Source organism: Apis florea, unplaced genomic scaffold (assembly GCF_048593485.1).
Source record: "Apis florea isolate Af1SG1 unplaced genomic scaffold, ASM4859348v1 contig_2897_pilon, whole genome shotgun sequence".
Lineage (NCBI taxonomy): Eukaryota > Metazoa > Arthropoda > Insecta > Hymenoptera > Apidae > Apis > Apis florea.
The window spans coordinates 652,434-673,234 of NW_028256665.1; the positions used below are offsets into that span (position 1 = coordinate 652,434).

The 20,801-nt window shown below is 32.3% G+C and overlaps 3 protein-coding genes across 5 annotated transcripts; 2 read left to right on the top strand and 1 right to left on the bottom strand.

Annotated features, from left to right (window-relative positions):
* Nucleotides 1–514: 514 nt before the first annotated feature.
* Nucleotides 515–7,370, top strand: LOC100864411 (carboxylic ester hydrolase). Its single transcript, XM_012491662.3, has 9 exons — nt 515–607; nt 1,081–1,334; nt 2,195–2,490; nt 2,562–2,761; nt 3,506–3,702; nt 5,461–5,626; nt 5,789–5,979; nt 6,241–6,527; nt 6,613–7,370. The coding sequence occupies exons 2-9, from the start codon at nt 1,134–1,136 to the stop codon at nt 6,818–6,820; spliced, it is 1,746 nt and encodes a 581-aa protein (XP_012347116.2). The 5' UTR covers nt 515–607; nt 1,081–1,133; the 3' UTR covers nt 6,821–7,370.
* LOC100864533 (uncharacterized) lies at nt 7,075–9,083 on the bottom strand. Of its 2 annotated transcripts, XM_086907520.1 has the most exons (4): nt 8,606–9,083; nt 8,172–8,375; nt 7,822–7,995; nt 7,353–7,646 (listed from the first exon to the last, which is right to left on the bottom strand). In XM_086907520.1, the coding sequence occupies exons 1-4, from the start codon at nt 8,816–8,818 to the stop codon at nt 7,635–7,637; spliced, it is 603 nt and encodes a 200-aa protein (XP_086763646.1). In that variant the 5' UTR covers nt 8,819–9,083; the 3' UTR covers nt 7,353–7,634. The 2 variants fall into 2 exon arrangements, with proteins under 2 accessions (XP_086763645.1, XP_086763646.1); XM_086907519.1 differs by having other exon boundaries at nt 7,075–7,995.
* LOC105736548 (uncharacterized) lies at nt 8,944–11,357 on the top strand. Of its 2 annotated transcripts, none has more exons than XM_012491603.3 (3): nt 8,944–9,281; nt 9,444–9,656; nt 9,815–11,357. In XM_012491603.3, the coding sequence occupies exons 1-3, from the start codon at nt 9,135–9,137 to the stop codon at nt 10,241–10,243; spliced, it is 789 nt and encodes a 262-aa protein (XP_012347057.3). In that variant the 5' UTR covers nt 8,944–9,134; the 3' UTR covers nt 10,244–11,357. The 2 variants fall into 2 exon arrangements, with proteins under 2 accessions (XP_012347057.3, XP_086763644.1); XM_086907518.1 differs by having other exon boundaries at nt 8,968–9,253.
* Nucleotides 11,358–20,801: the final 9,444 nt, after the last annotated feature.

Here is a 20,801-nt window from a genome sequence, read left to right on the forward strand (position 1 = left end):
ATAAGTCTTTTCTATATCTCGTGTTATAAATTTATTGCGTTATAATTTTTTTTATAACATTTTTTCAAAGGAAATCAATTACTGGTAAGGTAGAAAATTAATAATTCATTAATCTACATTCGGCAATTAATCAATCGACAATAATACTTTACAGAGGAATAAATACCATAAAATATATAGAAAAAAATTAACTTTCAGATCCATCTATAATTTGATGAAAAAGATCTTCATTATTATATTTAAAGTAAACCTTAAAAGATTATATGTATTAATCATATTTTTCTTTTAAATATTTCATTAAATATATTATTCATTCTTCAATGTTTACAATTAAAACAATTTTTTGCATTTTAATGAAAAGATTATATCATAGAAAAAAAAATATGCATCTAAGATACACATTATCAATCCTAATTAAATAGTCAGAAACGTCGTTACCCTCGTATACCAAGATATCTATAACTGTATGAGTGTTGAAGAAATATATATCCAAACATCATAAAATATACGATCTAAGAAACGACTCTCACCCGAGACAGTCGTGGTTTTACCTTGGTAGATCGCACACGCGTTTCTCTCTGACCATACCAATATCGAAATTTCTTGTGTAAGAAACAAAAAGTTTATAATTTATAATTATACATGTATAATTTTTCATATTTAATATATTTATATTTTATTTTTAATGTAATTCACACATAATATTAAAAAATCTCTTCAGATAATAAAATAAAACAATTCATTCGGTATATTTCTTCTATGACAATTACACTGTTTCATTTCTTCACTCGACTTATTAACTGTCGATTGTATTATCAAATAAATAGATTAATCGATGCATGTTTAACTCGTATAGCTATTTTGTAACGATAATATCCACGATAATAGCTACAATCGATGAATTTAATAATATTTTCTGAAACATAAATAATTGATTAATAATTTTCGAGATAAAAAAATAATGATTGTAAAAAAAACTTTATTTGTTATTATCGATTTCGAATAAAATTTTTATCATTATATATCTTTTTCTATATAATATTTCTATCTAAATAATGTTTCTTTACATTATGTGAACAGGTAAATACTGACATTGTACGTTTTAAGTAGACAATTTTTTCGCTCTCTTACAAATGACACAATATCGAAGAATCCTAATTTTTTGCTTGAGCTGTATATGCTTTTTTGAGTATGTCGCAACTGATGAGCTGATAGTAAAAATAAAAAATGGTACTTTATCGGGTTTGACTTTGAAAACTAGAAAAGGTAGAGAAATTGCCGCCTTTCGGGGTATACCATATGCGCTTCCACCTCTTGAAAAATTAAGATTTGAGGTAAGTTTGTAATATATTTTTAAAATCAAAAATTTTTATTAAGTTTAATAATATAGAAAAACATATATATATGCAAATTATATATATAATATAAAAAGAAAGATAAATTTTTTAACAAATAATCATCCGATAAAATTTAAAAATTATTACAAAATGATTGTAGAAGAAAAGTTAAGGATAAATTTAAGAAGTTTTCTAGGCACGTGTATTTTTGCATACATTATATTACATCAAATTATATAAAAGATTTCTAATATCACCATTTTTTCCTTGTCAATGATTCCGTAAAATTCATTGTAAGAAATATAAATTATTCATTTTATGATTTAGAAAAGCAATTATAGAAATAGTTAGAATTAATTATATTTCAATTTTGTATATTTTGTAAATTATGTTATAAAGAAATCCATTTGTTTTTAAATTTTCATGATTAAGATACAGAATTCTTAAAATTCGACTTCCACATATTAAATGCAAATTAATGCAGGTCAAATAAATTATTCCATTTTTTTTACCTAGAAATAGAAACCTGTTTTTATAAATGATACAACTTTATATTAGATTATGAAACATCAGATGAATATATCAAACAACTTCTGGTGAACGTATTTCATACGTTTCTAATAACTTCAGTCTTTTTTCTATAAAGTAATAGTTTTTGTTTAAAATATTGATCACTTAAACTTACCATTTATGTAGCATATATTCATATATCATGATTTATATTGATTAATAATTATATAGTATATATATATATAGTCATGTCCATTTTTCATTTTTTCAATCACATAATCAGAAAGACTTAATAATTGAAAAATATATCAATTAATAAATTAAAAATTTGTATTATTTATTTATAGCCACCGAAACCAGCAACAGCCTGGAATGGTGTGCGATCAGCTAAAGAAGACGCCGACATATGCACACAAAGGAACATATACACTAATCAAGAAGAGATCGTTGGTGATGAGGATTGCCTCTATTTGAATGTCTACACGCCAAAATTACCTACTAAGAATGATAAATTAAAGGGAGGATATCCGGTTATGATTTGGTTTCATGGCTGTGGATGGATTTGTGGTGCTGGTCATTCGGAATTTTATAATCCCAAATTTTTATTAGACCATGATCTAATTCTCGTGACAGTAAATTACAGGTTAGAAATTTTCATGTTTAATTAAAAAAATAAGACAAAGAAAATTATTTACCATTATTTTTCATTTTCAGACTCGGACCTTTGGGATTTTTGAGTACGGAAGACACTGTATGTCCTGGAAATAATGGATTAAAGGATCAAGCTTTGTCCCTTCGTTGGGTACACGAAAATATCGCTGCTTTTGGTGGTGATCCAAACAGAGTGACCATCTTCGGAGAGAGCGCCGGTGGCGCTAGTGTGCATTATCATATGATAAGCAATTTGACAAAAGGTAAGTAATTTTTAACTAATGAATTATATAAATAAATATTTTTATCGAGATATGAATTTTATATTATATTATATGGATTCGGTCTTTTTAAAAATTAATATTATAAATAATTATTTCGTGCTATAAAATTTAATGAACAAAATAAAAATAAAATAAAAAATTTGGTTTAATAAATTGTGCAGTTTAATTATTCAGAAAAAAAAATCATTAGAAAAAAGAAATAAAAACGATCGTTTTGATAAAATTCGAACAGAATGTACAAAAGTTTAAAATTGGTTCTAGATCATTGTTACTACAAACAGATAAAAATAATTGATGATTTTCAAAAATTATATGGTAGTAATAAAACGCCTTTGACGTTTAAAATTATGCAATAAAAAATGTACAATAATTGAAAATGACTAAAGCATTTTTTAATGTTTTTATGTTTTATGTTTTTTTAATGTTTTTATTCCGCGTTATTTTTTTGTATATTATAATTGTTTAAAATTGAACAAAGTTTCATAAGAAATTCAATCAATCAAGCATAAAACGATAAAAATATTCGCATATCATTCCCAGAAACGTTTTGAATTCAAAATTATTATATCGAGAGAAAACGTAGTCTGTAAATGACACTCAAGGTTGAGACTGAAGAAATGATAGAAAAAAAATCCTACTTATGAATCCTAGAATAATCTCATAATCTATGAAATCTTAGTTGATTACGTAATACGTTTCATAGTTACATACAAATTAAAACAGGACTTATCCATCAAGCGATCTCTCAAAGTGGTAATGGCTATTGTTTATGGACTTTAACAAGACCAGGTTTAGCGAAAAAAAAGGCCATGAAGGTTGCTGAACTTCTGGATTGTCCTTCGAAAGATTCAAAACAGCTTGTCGATTGTCTGCGGAAGAAGAAAGCCACTGACATCATCGCGACAGATCGCGCTTTTCAAGTAAGTTCATTTATCCTTTATCAATTATCTTTTTCCTTGTTACTTTTGATTACAAAATTTCAAATATAACAAGTATTATTCTTATCGTTATTTTATATCGGTATAGAATAATATAAAGAATATAGAAGATTAAAAATATTATATTTGAACCCGTTATTAATACACGCAGATCATTAATACATCTTTGAAAAAGTATTAAAAATTAAAACTATTTAAAATGTTTTTAATTCATTCTTCTAAAAAAACATTTCAGATCGAGATCTTTGATTATTAAGATAAGAAATAAAAATCGAGTCACGAAAGAATTCAAGAAAGAAACTTAAAGAAATACGATTTATATGTAATTATAATTTATCTTTCACGATCAATCACCTTTCAATATTTGATTTGGTTATAATTATCGTCTAATCGTATAATCGATATATTATGATGCTCGTTTATTTATATTTTCATTATATTTTGCGGTATGCAGCTCTATCAATTATCTTATTCATTCGAGGTTGCAAATAATTGTTTGATAATAATTGTTTGATAATCGTTTTTAATAACACTTAATTTCCATTCATGCATTAAACATATGAACTGATAATATTGAAAGATATTATATTATCTACTATACTCTTCATTTATTATTTAACTAATAATTATATTTTGTCTAATGATAAATTTTTTAAAAATCAAGAAATGTTAAAAAATTAATGAAATCATCGTTAATCATTTTTTCCAGTTTTTATTTTCAATGTTATCGGAAATATATATCTAATGGAATCTAGATTAACGAGTCTAAATATCATATATATTGTTCCTCTGTTATTTAACACACATCTTTACTTTGATATTGAATAATCTATTCTATGATCATGTTTGTAAATTAATTCTTATATAAGTATCTTGATAATTGGAACGAATAATAAGAGTCATAATAGTATATGATTTCATAATGTATAACAGTGTATTATTATAGAAATGTCATATTTCTTTTTTTTTTTAGTTGTTCAGATGTTTTCAGAGTCTTGAATGAAGGCAAATAAATTTAATACTTTCAGCTAAGCACGGATTAGACACGACAGAATTATTGGTATTACTAAATATAATAAAAGATTTAGTTACAATAATATGCATACTTGTATCTACTATCACTTTACAATATCATTACAATTTTTTATTTTTTTGTAAAATTAAAAATAAAATTGTATCATCCTTTGTATTATTTGTGAAAACAATAATTAATGTAACAATATGTTTGGAAAAAGATTCTTTTCGATCAGATTTATCTGGAATTTTATATTAGAATAACATGTTGTTTATGCATAATTAAGAGGTCCAACTTCTAGAAAAACCTGTTTCACGCATTCGTGAATATATTATATCTATTCGTGCGTGAATTTCACGATTCCAACGAAAATCCAATATTCTAACAAAATCTTATCGATTAAATGTGCGTGTTTATTGCGGTGTAAATGGAAAGTAAAGAATTTCCGCCATAGAATGGAAACAGTTTCAGAGCAAAAAAGTGTGTCATGTCACGATTGGAAGAGAAAGTAGACGAATAAAACGATAAATCGACTACATTGTATCAAAGAATTTCTATCTTTGCTTAGATGCAAGTGTTGAATGTATTTGGAAATCGAATAATTGAAACTTTGAAACTGAAAAAAATATGATTTCTCTTTCCTTAAGGATAATAATTTTTTCATATATACGATGAAAAAAACTTAGCTTGAAACTAAATTAAATTTTTTGCTCTATATATATTAGATATTTGGTTATTGCCCAATGATACCCTTCAGACCGGTAATTGAACCTGTTCATCCTGGTGCTTTTTTAACCGAAGATCCAGTAATTTCTTCGAAACATGGCCGCCTGTTAGATATACCATGGATGACAGGAATTACATCCGAAGAAGGTTCCCTCGTAGCACCAGGTATCTAAAATTAAAAGCACGATTAATTTCTCAGTTACATGTTTCACTCTTACATTTATCATTATTATTTTTCTTCTATATAATTTAATTTTTCTATATAATTTAATTTTATCATTACCGATATGAATCACTATATTAATTACAAATCTCTTTTCTTGTCAGCATTATATGGAAGAAACAACGGAGATTTGATTAAAAAATTGAACAAAGATTTCTTAAATATCGCTCCAATAACGTTATTATACGGGGATACATGCTCCAAAGATGAACAGAAACGGGTGGCTTCCGAAATACGGAAATTCTATTTCGACGATGGCCCGATTGATAATTCAACGCGATTCAAAGTGATCGATGTGAGTTCACACATTCGTTGAAAGAAATTAAAATTTTATATTGTATTGTTGCTATTGCTCTCTTTTACATTCGTTGACCGGGATCGTTGACGCATGGAAGTAAGTACTTATATATACATTTTCCCTTTGCGTGTCGAAGGACATTGATCACGTTTTGATTTGAAATAAGATAGAAGTAATAGCGGTAGACTGCAGACTATTCAACTATACACCGTGATTCAATTTCCATTTTAACAAAAGTAATCGTACAATGTCTTGTAGATGTACAGCGACGCCTGGTTCAATCATGCAGCTTACACTTCTGTGCGTAATTATCTCGCGAAACAATCCTCTCCCGTGTATTATTATTATCTCGCATACAAAGGGAGCGCATCGTTCAGTATGATATTTGGCGATCCTCACAACGATTACGGGGTATCGCACGCGGATGAACTTCAATATTTGTTCCCTGTCGGTGAACAATTGTTCAAGAACATTTCACTGAGCAAGCAAGATCACAAAATGGTGGATATTATCACGAGTCTTTGGTACAACTTTGCAAAATCCGGGTGAGTTGAACTGAAACTATCGTTGAAAATTCTGTTGTGAGATCGTTGGTGTTCGTTCACCAAAACGAACGATTTTCATTTTCAGCAATCCTACACCCGAAGTGTCACAAGATATACCCGTTAAATGGAAACCCGTGAGAACTCAGGCCCTAGAATATCTTCACATAGGACAAGATAACATTAGAATGTCGGAAAATCTTATCTCAGAGAGAATGAAATTTTGGGAAAGTTTACCGATACGATCGGATTTGGATGATAGCGGGTCAAAATATCATGGAAAAGACGAATTATAAGAAAATGTAAAAAAAAAAAAAAACTGCGTTACGACTGTCATGCGTGAAAATCAGAAAATTCAATTCGCACAGAACAGTGGATAAATGGTGTCTCCCCGATTATTATATGTTAACTTTGTGAATTTTAATTTAAAGAGAAAAAAAAAGAAAAAAAAAAAAAAACAAAGTATACGAATGATATGATTCAGATCCATGAAAAAAATCCGTGAAATATTCATACGAAATTATGCTATTAACAATCGCATTCGAACATGTATATGTATAAATGTATATATATATATTCATAATCGCATGATTGCATCACATGAGATTTTAAGAAAAAAAGAAACAGTCGATATTGTTCATTTTTTACTCTGTAATCTTAGTATGTTTATAGTTGAAAGGATTATATTTCCATATCTTCACTGAAGCATTGTTTGCCAGCACATTCGATCGCGAAATGTAAATGATATCTATAAAAACGTCAAGATAAAAAAAGGAAAAAAAAAAAAAAAAAATTAACGTTATGTATATTAGACGAATTTAAATAATATAAACATGCATACCTGTATATATTTCTATTTTTAATATACCACATGTATTCTCTTTTTCTTTTTTTTTTGTAAGTCGATCTTTTCTTTTAATTCCGTCTTAATTTTTTCCTCGGATATTGCTCTCGTTTCTAAGATATGAGCCGATAATTTTAAGAATGGTATTATTTTTAACATCATGTGAGCTATGGAATAATTTTCCGGATAACAACTTTCAAAAATTTCGAATTTAACATTCTGCAAGGATAAGTTCTCATACGGTAATTCATCAATTAGATCAAAATTCAATCTTTTAGCTGTAAACATCAGAGTTATACGGATTATTTATAAAACGACACGAACATCGTCAATCACATCTTAAATGATAAATCTTGATCGATAATAAATATGAAAGATAAAAAGAAATATACCGATCGTTTGAGAAGCACTCGAAGTGAATTGACCGAAAACAATGGACGTAAAATTACTCACTCGAGTAATGCAAGAGCGAAGTAATGCGGTACCAACGCCAAGCCTCTGATGATCAGGCTTTACACAAATGATATCAATGTGAACAGATTTGTTCATATATATCGATTCTATGAATCGAGATCTGGCAAAAGCGTAGTTTTTCAACCTCATCACGTGGAACAGTGTATCTCCTTGCTGTAAATGGAAGATTATCGTTAATTTTTCTTCTTTTTCTTTTTTTTTTTCGAATTAATAAATTTAGCAAAGAATCGTAAATAATAGAATCTAAATTTGGGAAATAAGATTATAAAAGATTTTTTTTTTATTCGATGGTGTGAAATTTTTGATATCATATACATATGCATACATACCCCTTTCTTTATTATCCAATTAAATTTTTTGAATAAAGAAGCAATAAGAACACCGACGATTTCGTTGCTTCCTTCCCTAATTGCACAGAAACCGATCATGCCTTCCATCTGTTTGAAAATCATGTTCATGAACGTCTTCATAGACGTTGCATCCTCGCACATTTGGATACTTTTGAACAATGGTTCCGAATCGGAGTAGTAAGCCTGAAACATGTTTAATTTCAATATATTTGTCAATTTGAATAATCGCGAATAATACCTTTGGAATGCTCCCTCAAATATTTTACAATAATTAAAACATAATTATTTCTGTCTATGATAGCGAATAGAATTTAAATGATTGGATATGGAAATTTATAGATATTCTAAAAATATCTAAATAATATCTATCATCTTTTAAACTGTAATAAACTGTATTTCGGTCAGCGATGTACTAGTACAAAATGCAACGCCTGCATAAATTTGTTTAACTGGAGATCAATGATTCTGTAACCGTTCGACATTCTTTCCCACACTATAGGCGCATCCCCATTGATTATATCTTCATGTGGTCGTGTCTTCTTGATCGCTGCAACACGAAGACTTAAAGCAAAAAAATCGCTATCCTTGATGGAACTTCGTCTGCGAGTCCATTTGTTTTTGAACATGTTTCAGAAAATTGCGTTAACACGTTTATATATCCTGTAATTTAGAAATTTGTCCAATTTCAACCAATAATTTACGTATACAATTTTATAATGCAACACTTTTCAAATTTTCGGATCTTAACTTTGAAGTTGTTTTCCCATCAAAATCGATTAAGCTCGATTAAGAAATTTTCTGTTTTCTCACAGACATATTCACAGAATTTACCTGATATGTTATAAAATTTTTCCGTTATTATAAAAAAAAAAAATATCATGTTTTTAGCATTTTTAACGACTCGTAAATCATTTCTTATGCCTAATCCTTAAAACGTTCGAGATGGATATGTCGATCGACGACAGAGATGAATACGCGTTAGAGGCGGAGGCACGACTCAAGGCTCCCCTCGAATGGGAATCAACGGCCAAATACAAAATAATAGACCTAAAGGAGTCACAGTACGACGAAGCTTTACGTCTGATCAAAGTTTAGCCACGAAATCGCGAAATAACGTCGTGCAAACATTTCTTCGACTAACTTTTTCCAACATTTTTTTTTTTTTTTTTTACAACGCTTCTAATTATTCTATTCTATTACGACGAAATGTCGTAGACGTATTGTAAAACGAACATTTCTAAATTTCCACAGCATCACTTTTTCCGCGAGGAGCCTATGTGCAAAGCGTCCTCGTTGCTCGATGATCCAACGTCCGTGAACGATTATCTGGAATTTATAAGAACGTGGATGAACGACACAACGAGCATAGTCGCCCTTAGTATTAAATCTGGTCGCGTTATCGGAGTTGCTGTCACGAGAGTCAACAGCAAGCCCGAGAAAACGGATACTTATCAGCGTGTTCAGGTACTATTGCGATCGATACATCGATACATTGATCGTTTGTTGAAACGCGTTGCTTTCAGCACGAGAGCAGAAGCTAAATTTATTAGCTTATTAGATAAATAAAAATGATCGTAGATCGGCAAGTATAAATAGATTATAACACGTACGAGTTCTTTTAGGTGTTAAAAGGAGAAACTCTACGGAAGATCATGCATTTGCAAAACACGCTTATGCAGCAAACGAACGCACACGAAAAGTTCAAACATTCGAAATATTTTTGTATATACATTTTATGCGTGCATCCATCTTATAAAGAGAAAAGTGTCGAGATCGCGCTTATGAACGCTTGCGTTCAGGTAGCGTTGAGCTTAAAGATGCACGCGATCGGTGGTGTTTTCACTTGTGGTATGAGCCAAGCAAGGGCAAGAAGTATGGGTTTTCAACTTCTCTCGGAAATTCGTTACAGTTTGTGGCTCGTTAACGAACAAGTTGTATTCGATGATCCGGGAAGAGGAAATTATTCGGCTGCTTTCATGGGGAAGCCGATAAAATCAGAAGAGAATCCAAAACATCACAAATTATCAACCGTCGATACCGATACGAAATAAAAAAAAAAAAAAAAGTTATTAAAAATAGGTCATTCACGCGTAAAATTTTGAATAACTCGTCGATGAAAATTCATATTCCCGTTCTTTTGTTTCGCATTAACGATAACTATTTTTTTATGTTTTTATTGCAAACAAAATATATAGGCTCGTAGATGTACCGCTCGATACATTTTTCTCGCACATCTTTTAAAACAATTTTAATTTAATAGTCTCCAACATTTTCGACGATATGATCAAGATTTTTGACGATAAATTTACGTCAGATTTTGCCAACGATGTTAAAATCTTTTCTATATTTTGAAAAGAGAAAAGATCTACAATACCGATACATGACATATCCGTTTACATCGAACAACTATGAACGATGATTCCTAGATGGCGGTGACGGTAAACTCAAACACACTACTATCATTTTCCGAGAATTTCCCGAGAGTCCTCTTTGGACACCCTTTCTTCATTTACCCCCACCCTTGTGTTACTTTCGAATTCAGTACGAGGGATCGAGAGTTCACCCCACGTGAAGGGTGGCTTTGTGGAATGGAGTTTCACCCTATAGGATGGGGGAAACCATAATGCCGCCCAGGCAAAGCCGCGCCATTTTGTAAATCAAAGGACCAAAGGGACACGGTGAAAATTCTCGAATTTCCGGAACATTTTCACTACCGTCTTTTATCCTTTTAAACGTTAAACTAATTTAAATTCGTTATAAAAATCGGTTAAAAGATTCAGCTTAATTAACACTACGTTGGAGAAAAAAATCAAAATTCTTTCGTATACTTTTGAGAAATCGTGTTATTTCGTTACGATCTATCATTTTTTATAAAATTCACGTACAAAAACAATTTTTACTTTTATTTCCAAAAAATTCTTCCAAAAATAATTTTATTAAAGAATGACCATGAAAAAAAGTTTAAAAACTCGTCGGTATATTCATATTTAATTTTTCCAATTAAAGCATATATTGTTTTATACTTTTTTATATGTATTCTCTGATATTTTAATGTTTTAATATTAATATATATATTCAATAATTAATTTTATAAATATATATTGAAATTTTTATTGTTGTATAAAATGAGAATAAGAATAAAAAATTTTTAACTTTTTTAAAGAATATGCATTGTTACTAAAAGTTTATTATTTTAATTTATATTTTTAAAGAAGAAATGCGGATTTGTAGTAAAGAGCTGTAAATAACAAAGAAAAAAAAAAATATTGTTTTCAGTGAAATCACGAAATAAACGATTTCGGTTTCTGACGAAATATTTATCTTCCTATTTTCAGACGCGCTTATCTAACTATTCTTCGCTATTATACGAATATTTTGTAGCAGATCGCTTACATAATTACGAAGCTTCGATTTACCATTATCATCCACTTTTACAGTGTTTTCTTATCATTAACATTACAATCTTGCTTTATCTGAAATGAAATTATAACTGAATCTATCGAACCAATTTCTCATGCTTCTTTTCTTCGTTCAGAATCTTTATAAAATAATAGAAACTCGTAATATAAAAATGCAAAAATATATAATACAAATCTATTAAAAACGAGTTTAAAATATAAAGAAAGAAACACGATTAACAAATAATCAAAACCTATATTTCAAGACTATATTTTAATATAGATACGATACACACGTACGTCTAATATTTATCTTCCAATAATTTAAAATTAATTAAATGCAAACGTAATTAAACACAACGTAATAATTTTATAGTTTTACCAAATATTTATATATAATTAAACAATTGTAAATTGTATTATTCATACTTCTTCGTCCCATCCAGTGGCGCCGTCTACAGTTCGCAACTTTACGGATCGTGGTTTCGCTACCGCCATTTTCTTTAGTCATACTATTAATCCTTTTCAAAATTTTGTATATCTGAATCAAGCATAAATATCCTATAATTTTGTATTTCATCAATCATATATCTTTTAATTTAAAATTATCTATTCGCGTGAATTTGCAATTAAAATTTTTAATTCGTTTAAAAAAAATTCATCATTTTTACAAATTTGTTAATACAATTTAAATTCAATCAGGCTAAAATATATATTCGATATAGAGAAATTTTTAACGAAATATTGATACTATCTATTTTTTATACATATAAAATAGAATTTTGCAAATATATAAATATTTCTCGAAGTTGTAAAAATAATCACTTTACTCTTCAGTTCAAAATATTTCAAAAGATTTAACGAATAATCCTTAAATTAATACTTTACTATCGTGTTTCATTATTTTTTGATAGAAGAATAGAAAGAAATAAAGATCATAAGTTTTGAAATGAAGAAAGAAAAGAAGCAGATTAGAATTTCTGTTATTAAATAAATTTAAGATATATAAAATATTATTTATTCTCTAAATCCTATAATTATATACATTTTTACAATTTCGTTATATTCGTGAATAATTGCTAAATATTTTATTCGACTTATTAAAAAATTCCAAAGAGAATCTCACACTTCAATTCGAAGAAAGAATATGATTCCATCGACAATGAAGGTTAACTAAGGGCCCGTAGCCTTCAGTTATTAAGACTCGTTTAAGTAACACTCTAAAACTTCTTCGTTGAAACTTTTTCCAATCACCCATAGACAGCAGACTTGTCTAGAAAATAAAACTGTCCGATATCGTGTCTCGCGTAAAATTCACACAAAATTGATACTTTATAAAAGTTTTCAAACGAAACCGATAAAATTAATGGTTATACGAATTTTAAAAATATAAAATTAAAATATAACGTAAAATAACAAATGATATAATTGCCATAAGAGACAAACAAAATTAACGGTTATATTTTTTTTATATTCTAAAATTTCCCTCGTCTCTGATCTGTCCTATTTCTCAAAAGAAGCCAGTTTAAAGAAAAAATAAGAACTTTTAAAAAAAGGATGTTTTATGAAATAAACTTGTATCCCCATTTTCATATTTACGTCCATTTTAGATTTCACGTCGCGTAACATTTTTCCTTCTTCTTTTCCTGGCTGAAAAATGTCAGCCTCTCTTCCATCAATAGGAAAGCAGTTCTTTCGCTTTTAAGTCTATCCCACAACGTCTACGTTTTCGTTCTTACTTCGAATCAGTCCTTCTTTAGCGCTTTGAAGAAGCAAACGCGTAAAAATTGGTCTGAACCTACAAAGGCAACTCGAGGCGTTGCCACTGGCAACCGATAAAATTGTAGAAGACCCTCTTGATCCCTTTTCGAAGAAACTTTGCTCGAATTTTTGCCGATCGTACGAATTATTCCTCGTCTTCGACGAGCTTATTAGAAGAAATCGTGAAATCAAAAATATAAATTTAACATCAAACCTTCTTCTGCTGGGCACGTCTCGTAAATCGTTTTTTTAACCGCGAGGATCCAAAAGGTTTCGAATTAAATTTTCAATTTCTTCTTCTTTTTTTTGAACAGCGAATGCTCAATTTTGAGAATGATCACAATGATAAAAAAGAAACTTTAGATTTCATAGAGAGGAAATGATGAATTTATGGATAGTGGAAAATTATTTACAGAATTTTATATAAGATGATAAAAGAAAAACAATTGGTTGAATCGAACAACAGCTACGCGTAATTTCTTCTCTCAAAATTATAATATATGTTATAATTTATAGCCTGTAATTAATACCTCGAATAACTTTGTCCAAAATATAAATAAAATATGATGGACGTAAACGTAGCAGTTTGCTGCAAAACGAGATAAAGAAGGTCGCAAACTGCAATGGAAATAAAATCCATTGTTCGTGGCCGCTTTTGAGAGACATGAGCCACGATTTCCGGGAGCGAAAAGGAGGGGGGGCAACGACCCTTCGCATTGGGTCGAGAAAATATAAGCGAGGTCGATATTGAGAACACGAGAAAAGAGGGGAACGACCCCCAAAAAGCCCTAATGCGCTCCATGAGTTTTCCAGGAGGCACGCCGCCATGGAAATCGTGAACGTCGATACGTTGAAGAATTAAAATAACCGTTCCCATAAATCTCTTATTTCCATCCACAATTTTTTCCCCGGAAACTTATCTTGATTTGATTAAAAAAAAAAAAAAAAAAAAAAACTCGCATACTTCACCTATTCTCTTTTTCTTTTCAGCTAAATAAAAATTCACTTTATAAAATCCTCAATCACAAATCTCATGAAATTAAATAAACAAATAAAAATTTATTATTATTATTTTATATATATATATATATATATAATTTCTACGTGAAGGATATAGAATTTCACAATCTAATTTTCAAAATCGAAATGGAATCGTAAATAATGCACATATACGAATACGATGTTCTCACAAGAAGAACGATATCGATCGGTTTTCGATATTTTTTCTCACGAGGCCGCCACGTATATATCCGTACAAGTTGGACGAAAGTCGAGGACAAACTTCTCTATTGGTATAGTCAAATGAATTTTCTCATCGATGCCGAATCAAAGCTCCCTTCGAGCAATGACCCAAATCCGAAAGGGGGTAACGACCCCGAGAGAGCAAGGGAATCGCCCCCTGGTCGAATCCGTTTGTTCGCCGCTCCTACTCTATTTTTTTCTCCTCTTTCTTTTTTCTTTTTCTTTTTTTCTTCTTTTTTTCTTCTTTTTCTCTTTTTTTTCCTCTCTTTTCTTCTTCCTTTTTTTTTCTCTTTTCTCTCTTTCCTTTTTTTTTTTTTTTTGTTTTCGATTGCAAATGGCGACCCGCTCTTTGAATTTCGATTCATATACATATATATATATATATATATGTGTGCGCGCCGATGGAAACCGGGCCGTTGTCCTTGCGAAAGCCGGGTACCAACCTCGCCCGGTGAACGAAGCACGTGCAACCTTCTCTCTATTCCATCTTCCGTCCTAGGTTTTTACCTACGATACGACGTGTGTTTAAGTGTGTATTCAGGGCCGTACGCTAATTATACGAAGGGACTGTCCCATCCTCCCTCTGCTTTCCCCGAAAGTACACACGTGCACGCTCGCACGTTTCGAGAGTTTCGGCGGTGTGGATAACGCTGCGCCTACCAACAGCAACAAGATATCCGAAAAAATCGATTTTTCTCCTCGTACGACGGCTCGTATCCGATAAAATGTGGAAAAAAAAAAAAAAAAAGAAAGAAAGAAAAGAAAAAACTCGGGAAGTTATGCTCGGTTAGATAATGGCATCCAAAGAATTTTCAAAGTGAAAGTTTCTAGGATCCTAATTTGAACGTAAAGAGAAAGAGAGAAAGAGAGAGAGAGAGAGAGAGAGAGAGAGAGAGAGAGAGAGAGAGAGAGAGAGAGAGAGTTATTTCTCGTCGTGTCTCTAATTATTAGAAAATTTCCGATCCGTTTGAAAATTTATTCCTCCTCCGTGAGATTCAAAGATTCGAGGCATTGAACGATTGATACGCTCCTGGAAGGAGCAGAAAATACGCTTGTATTGGAGCGTTTCTATCGCATGAATGATGGCATACATGTGCAAGTACCTAATGCCTATGAAACGAGAGAAGATCTCGTTAGCCATTCAGCTGTGCCTTACACGTCCATTCAACCCCCTTACCAATACCACAAGAAAAAAAAAAAGAAAAAAGGAAAAAAAAGAAGAAATTCTTCGTCGCCTATGAAAACTACTTCCGGATGGAAACTAACTTGTCGAACCATTTCGAGCGATGAACATATATAACACTTAGAATGCTTCTTACGCGTGTTCCGTTTCGTAAATGAAGCACGGTTATAAATATCGAGAGAGAGAGAGAGAGAGAGAGAGTGTGTGTGTGTGTGTGTGTGCAGCGTCGTTTCCTGTAAAATAGTTTTCAACGAGTCCGAATTTCGAAGTGAAATTTTTGTTAAAATTTGAATAGGGCGGAAAAAACGAAGGATCGAAGCGAAAGAGGAAAATTTTCTTCGAATTTGCCTCTCGTAAATCTTTTCGAGGTTCGAAAGAAAACAGTTCCCTTGGCAAGTGGAGGGGAAAAAGGGAACTCTGGCAGGTATAAAAATTCTTACAGGCCAAAAAATTTCCCGGGACAAAGTAAACTTGGACTCAGAAAATTCCTGGCTGACCTGAGGAAGGTTTAAAAATTGTGTACAAGGCCAACGTATATCTACGACACCACCCTAGAGTGCTGTTAGGTCGGATACGCACAAGCGTCTATACACGCCCAATGAGTCCTGAACATGCCGACTTCTAGGAATCCATAGGCGTAGGACTAGCTCGCCTAGCTCAACTTTTGCCTCGTCTATGAATTCACGTCTATTCGGAAGTCGTCAAAGATAAATAAACACTTTATTTTTCAACATCGCGCAAACATTCGACCAATCCATTCTTTTACGAGAAAAATATCGTTGACCGATTCGTGATATTCCGTGAGAACCGAAAATCTCTATTATCTCGTAGAAATTGTAACGGACGAATAGAAAATTTTTACCGTCTATACAGCAGACAAATAGAAGAATAAAATGGTAGAAAATTTTAAATGGCTCAAGTAATATCTCAAGTAAATATGCTTTTTTCGTAAATTTTTGTAAATCAAAATAAATTGAAGTTTATATTATTCGTAAAAAAAAAATTGCGTATTTTATATCGCTGATTATAAATTTAAATAATAAAGTGATATTAACTTATTTTATTGAAATTAATATTATATACAATGCGCGTTACTTTTGCTAAATATTGTTATTAATAAACATGAGATGCATCGAATATCTTTATATACATTATAAATTTTAAACAACGTTACTTTCTTTTCATCGAATGCATATGTTCAAAAATATGGAACAAATAATTCTTTCAATATTTATTTGCGTAATAAAAAGAATTACACTCTTTTAACTTATCAAACCTTGAAATAATATTCCGTCTATTTTGAAAAATATAAATTTCCTCAATGTTCTCTTTTAATGATTTTTAAGAGAACAGAAGAGTAGAAAAAAGATAAAGAAACATTATAACCATTGCAAGGAATGAAATATCGAATTATACATTACTTTTTTTAAACTACACTACAGCGTACACGTACGCAAACAGATAAATTTTTAAATATTAATTGCAACGAAACGTAAACGTTTCAATTTACGAAGAGAGAGAGAGAGAGAGAGAGAGGTGGATAATTTTTGAAGGATCCTTTAAATTTTTCCAAAAGCTTAAATAATTTAGGCTTAACCGAACGATAAGAAAAGAAAAGAAAAAAAAAAAAAAAAGAAAGGAAATCCAGATACAACAAACATAGTAATCTCGCGCAAGATGTTGGAAAGAAGATTGCGGAGGTTGGGTTGGTTGGCAAGATGCGCGCTACCGGAAGCGGATTATCATTTTCCGGCTGGAATTTTGGTGGCGCAAAAAGAAAAGGGGGAGAGGAGATTGTAAGGGCGCGGTGTACGCGGTGGGGAAAAAATTTTTTTCTCGGTATTGGAGGGAGGGGAGGGGAGGGTGAGGGGGGGAGGGAAGGGAAGGGAGAAAGGAGACATAAATAAAAGCATCCCTCTAGCGCGAAGCCCTCGTGCTAGGACAGGGTGGCCAGGAGGGTCGCGTTTGCCGCGCTTTTTCGACACGGGCCACATCGCGAGATCTAATTGGTCAATCGAGAAACAGCCATCTTTTGAATGGGCGTAGCCGCTCGTTAATACAGGGTGACTCACCCCTGCCTAGCGGAAAGGCCTATGCCTCCCGTCCACTAACCTTCTCCCTTAACCTATCCCCTCTTTCTCTCGCCCCCTCCTTCCCCGACGCTCACCCTTTTCTTTCTCTCCCCAACGATTTTCCTTCTCTTCCCAACCCTCGTACCCTTCTTCCTTCTCCTCCTCCTCCTCCTCCTTCTCCTCTTCCTTTCCCGTACACTTTCTCTTTATCTATCTACCCTCCCTCCACCCCGTCCTACCACTTACCCACTTGCAACCACCAGCTTTCCCCTCTTTCCATCCGTTTCCGTCTACACACTCTACCCACCTTCGTCGTCCCTTTCTATTTTTACGCCCGATATCTCTCCCCTTCCACGCTTCCACCAGTTTCACCCTCGTGAAACTTTTACGCTCTTCCCGCGTCCAAGCATCGACGCGACCCTGATCGGGCCGCAAAGCCTTCCAACCCAGATCATACCCGGAACAACTTTCCTTTTCCTTGCTTTGCAACAACCTATATCTATCTATAGAACGAAAGTTTGGAAGAGAATACGTCGTGGTCGATTCTCAACACCGAGCTCGATAAGCTCGCTCGACCGAATCGAGCCAACCTCTTCTCGATTCTTCTTCTTCTTCTTCTTCTTCTTTCCTCGACGACCAAGAAAAAGGACAACTTTTACTTTCACCGTTATCCGACCTTTTGTTTCCCCGAGATCTTGAACTGCAACCTTCAACCGCTACCTTTTTATTTCTCCTTCTTAAAGAGGAATTTCTCTTTCTTACGCGAGCTTACGATTTAAACGGTGGACAATAAGGAACGCGCGCGTTCATCTTTGGAAAATCTCGAATAACGCAAATATTTCTCGATCCTTGATCAAACGATTATACGATGATGGATTATTTAATTTAGGGAATTAAAATCTCGAATTTACTTCGTAGGTTCGAATGATTTGGTAAAAATGTGTGAAATATTTATTATTCGAAAAGAAATGATATTTAGGAACACGAATATATATATAAAAGAACGTGGGAAATTTCGATATTAACGTGGAAGCGAATGGCGTACCAATGTCGAGTGCAGTTCTCGCTGCACCGCTGCTAAAATGCATTACCCCTCTACGTGTGGTATCCCACCATCGTGCAGTGTCTCTCCCACACGGCGTCAAGTATGCGATGCACGATGCAAGACTTGGCGTTGCGGCATGCGTAAATGTGCATTGCCGGTGCCCCACCATAAACAGTCCCGCCAATAGACGCCTGCCATGGATCCGTAATGAAGTCCGTTGATCAACCGCGCGTTATTTTCAATTTCGTAACGAGATTTCGTTTAATCGATATCGCGCAAACAGGAATCTTTTCATTTTCGCGATGGCAAACAACAGGGAATTGAAAAGATCGAGCTAGGATTAAAATTGGCTCGAGAAATTATATTCGGGGAAAAATGTATTCCTCGAAAACGGTGTAAAAATAATTAACGTAGCTTTGATAATATGGTAAATTTAGAAAAAAGATTACGATTGTTTCTAATCTGTATAAATAAAATAATCCAACTTCGATATTTAAAACGATAAAATTTCTCGATAAATTTCATTATTCTTACAATAGATGGATTCCCTTCTGCTCCAAAGATCAGATTTTAAGCTTCAACTATATATTATAGATGGTAAAAATTGAAGTGTTTTCAAGAAAATATAAATAATAATAAAAAGATTGCTTAAAAATACGCTTTGTATTCGAGAAAGATAAACCATACACATTTCTCTCCTCGCTATTTCGAATATTTAGTGAGATTTTTTTCGCCCAAAATTCGAAAAAATAGGGAAATCTAGGGTTGAAATAGCGTTCTATTCAATGCTTCAAAATAGCGTACGAATGTCTCATGGCGGTTGAAAGCTGCAGTTCTCGACCATGCAAAGTGCATTACCCCCCACTTGAATGCATCACCCCTCCACCGATGTATCTATCCCCTCCAAAAGAGTCCATCACCATGCGGAGGATGTCTCTTGTTGGCTCCCCTCGTCACTGCGAGTGCATACAATAAAGCGATGCAACGATGCACACCGTGGATTCGACGACAAAAGAGGGGGATGCAACGGCCGTTCCTCCTCTAACTGTTTCTTCCTGAATGAAAATTCGAAAGAAAGAGCAGAAGAGGAGTTACATCTGCGACCGCACCTCCTGCGTTTGCCATTCAATTTTTTCCATCCATTTATAAATATTCATAGACGAATTTTCTTCTGTTAAAATTAGTTTTTGAACGTCTAAAAAAAAATCTTCAACTCGAATCTTTAATCCGGGAATCCGTATCGAATTGATAAATTTAACAAAATAATCATTATTTTATCGAGATTTTCATGCGATATTCTATCCATACATACATAATAACGTTGCTCAGAACATGCAATCGTGCAAATATTAAAATTCTTTCTCAAAGTGAATCGAGGCAATATTGCAAAAATATAATTTCAAAGGGAAAAAAAGTTGGGAGTAAAAAAAGAAATGAAATTCCGGCTAAAAGATAAACTATTGCAAAGATAAAAAAGATATCTAATAAACACAGTTTTGTATTTTAATATCGTATTGCGAAATTCGTAGATGTATTAAATTTCCTTCCTCCTCCTTCCGGCATATTTTAAAGATTATTAATTCTTCACTTTATTTCTGCCGAATCAAATAAATTTTTTAAATAATAACTCGCAACATATCCTCGATGATACCCATTCAATATAAAAATTTAATCACTCTAAATATGTAATATCAGAGAATATATCGAAAAAGAAGAGAGAAAATATCTGCACAAAGTTCGCGAGTTTGCGAATTTTTGAGCCGCCATTTATACGCTGGGCCCTTTTGCCAAGGTTGGTGCTCGAACCTGCCCCTTCGAAGCTACCATATGTGCACGTACGTGTCTACATATAGGTACGCGCGTACGTGGTTGGACACGTGTGTTTGTAATGCACGCCATTTTTAACCG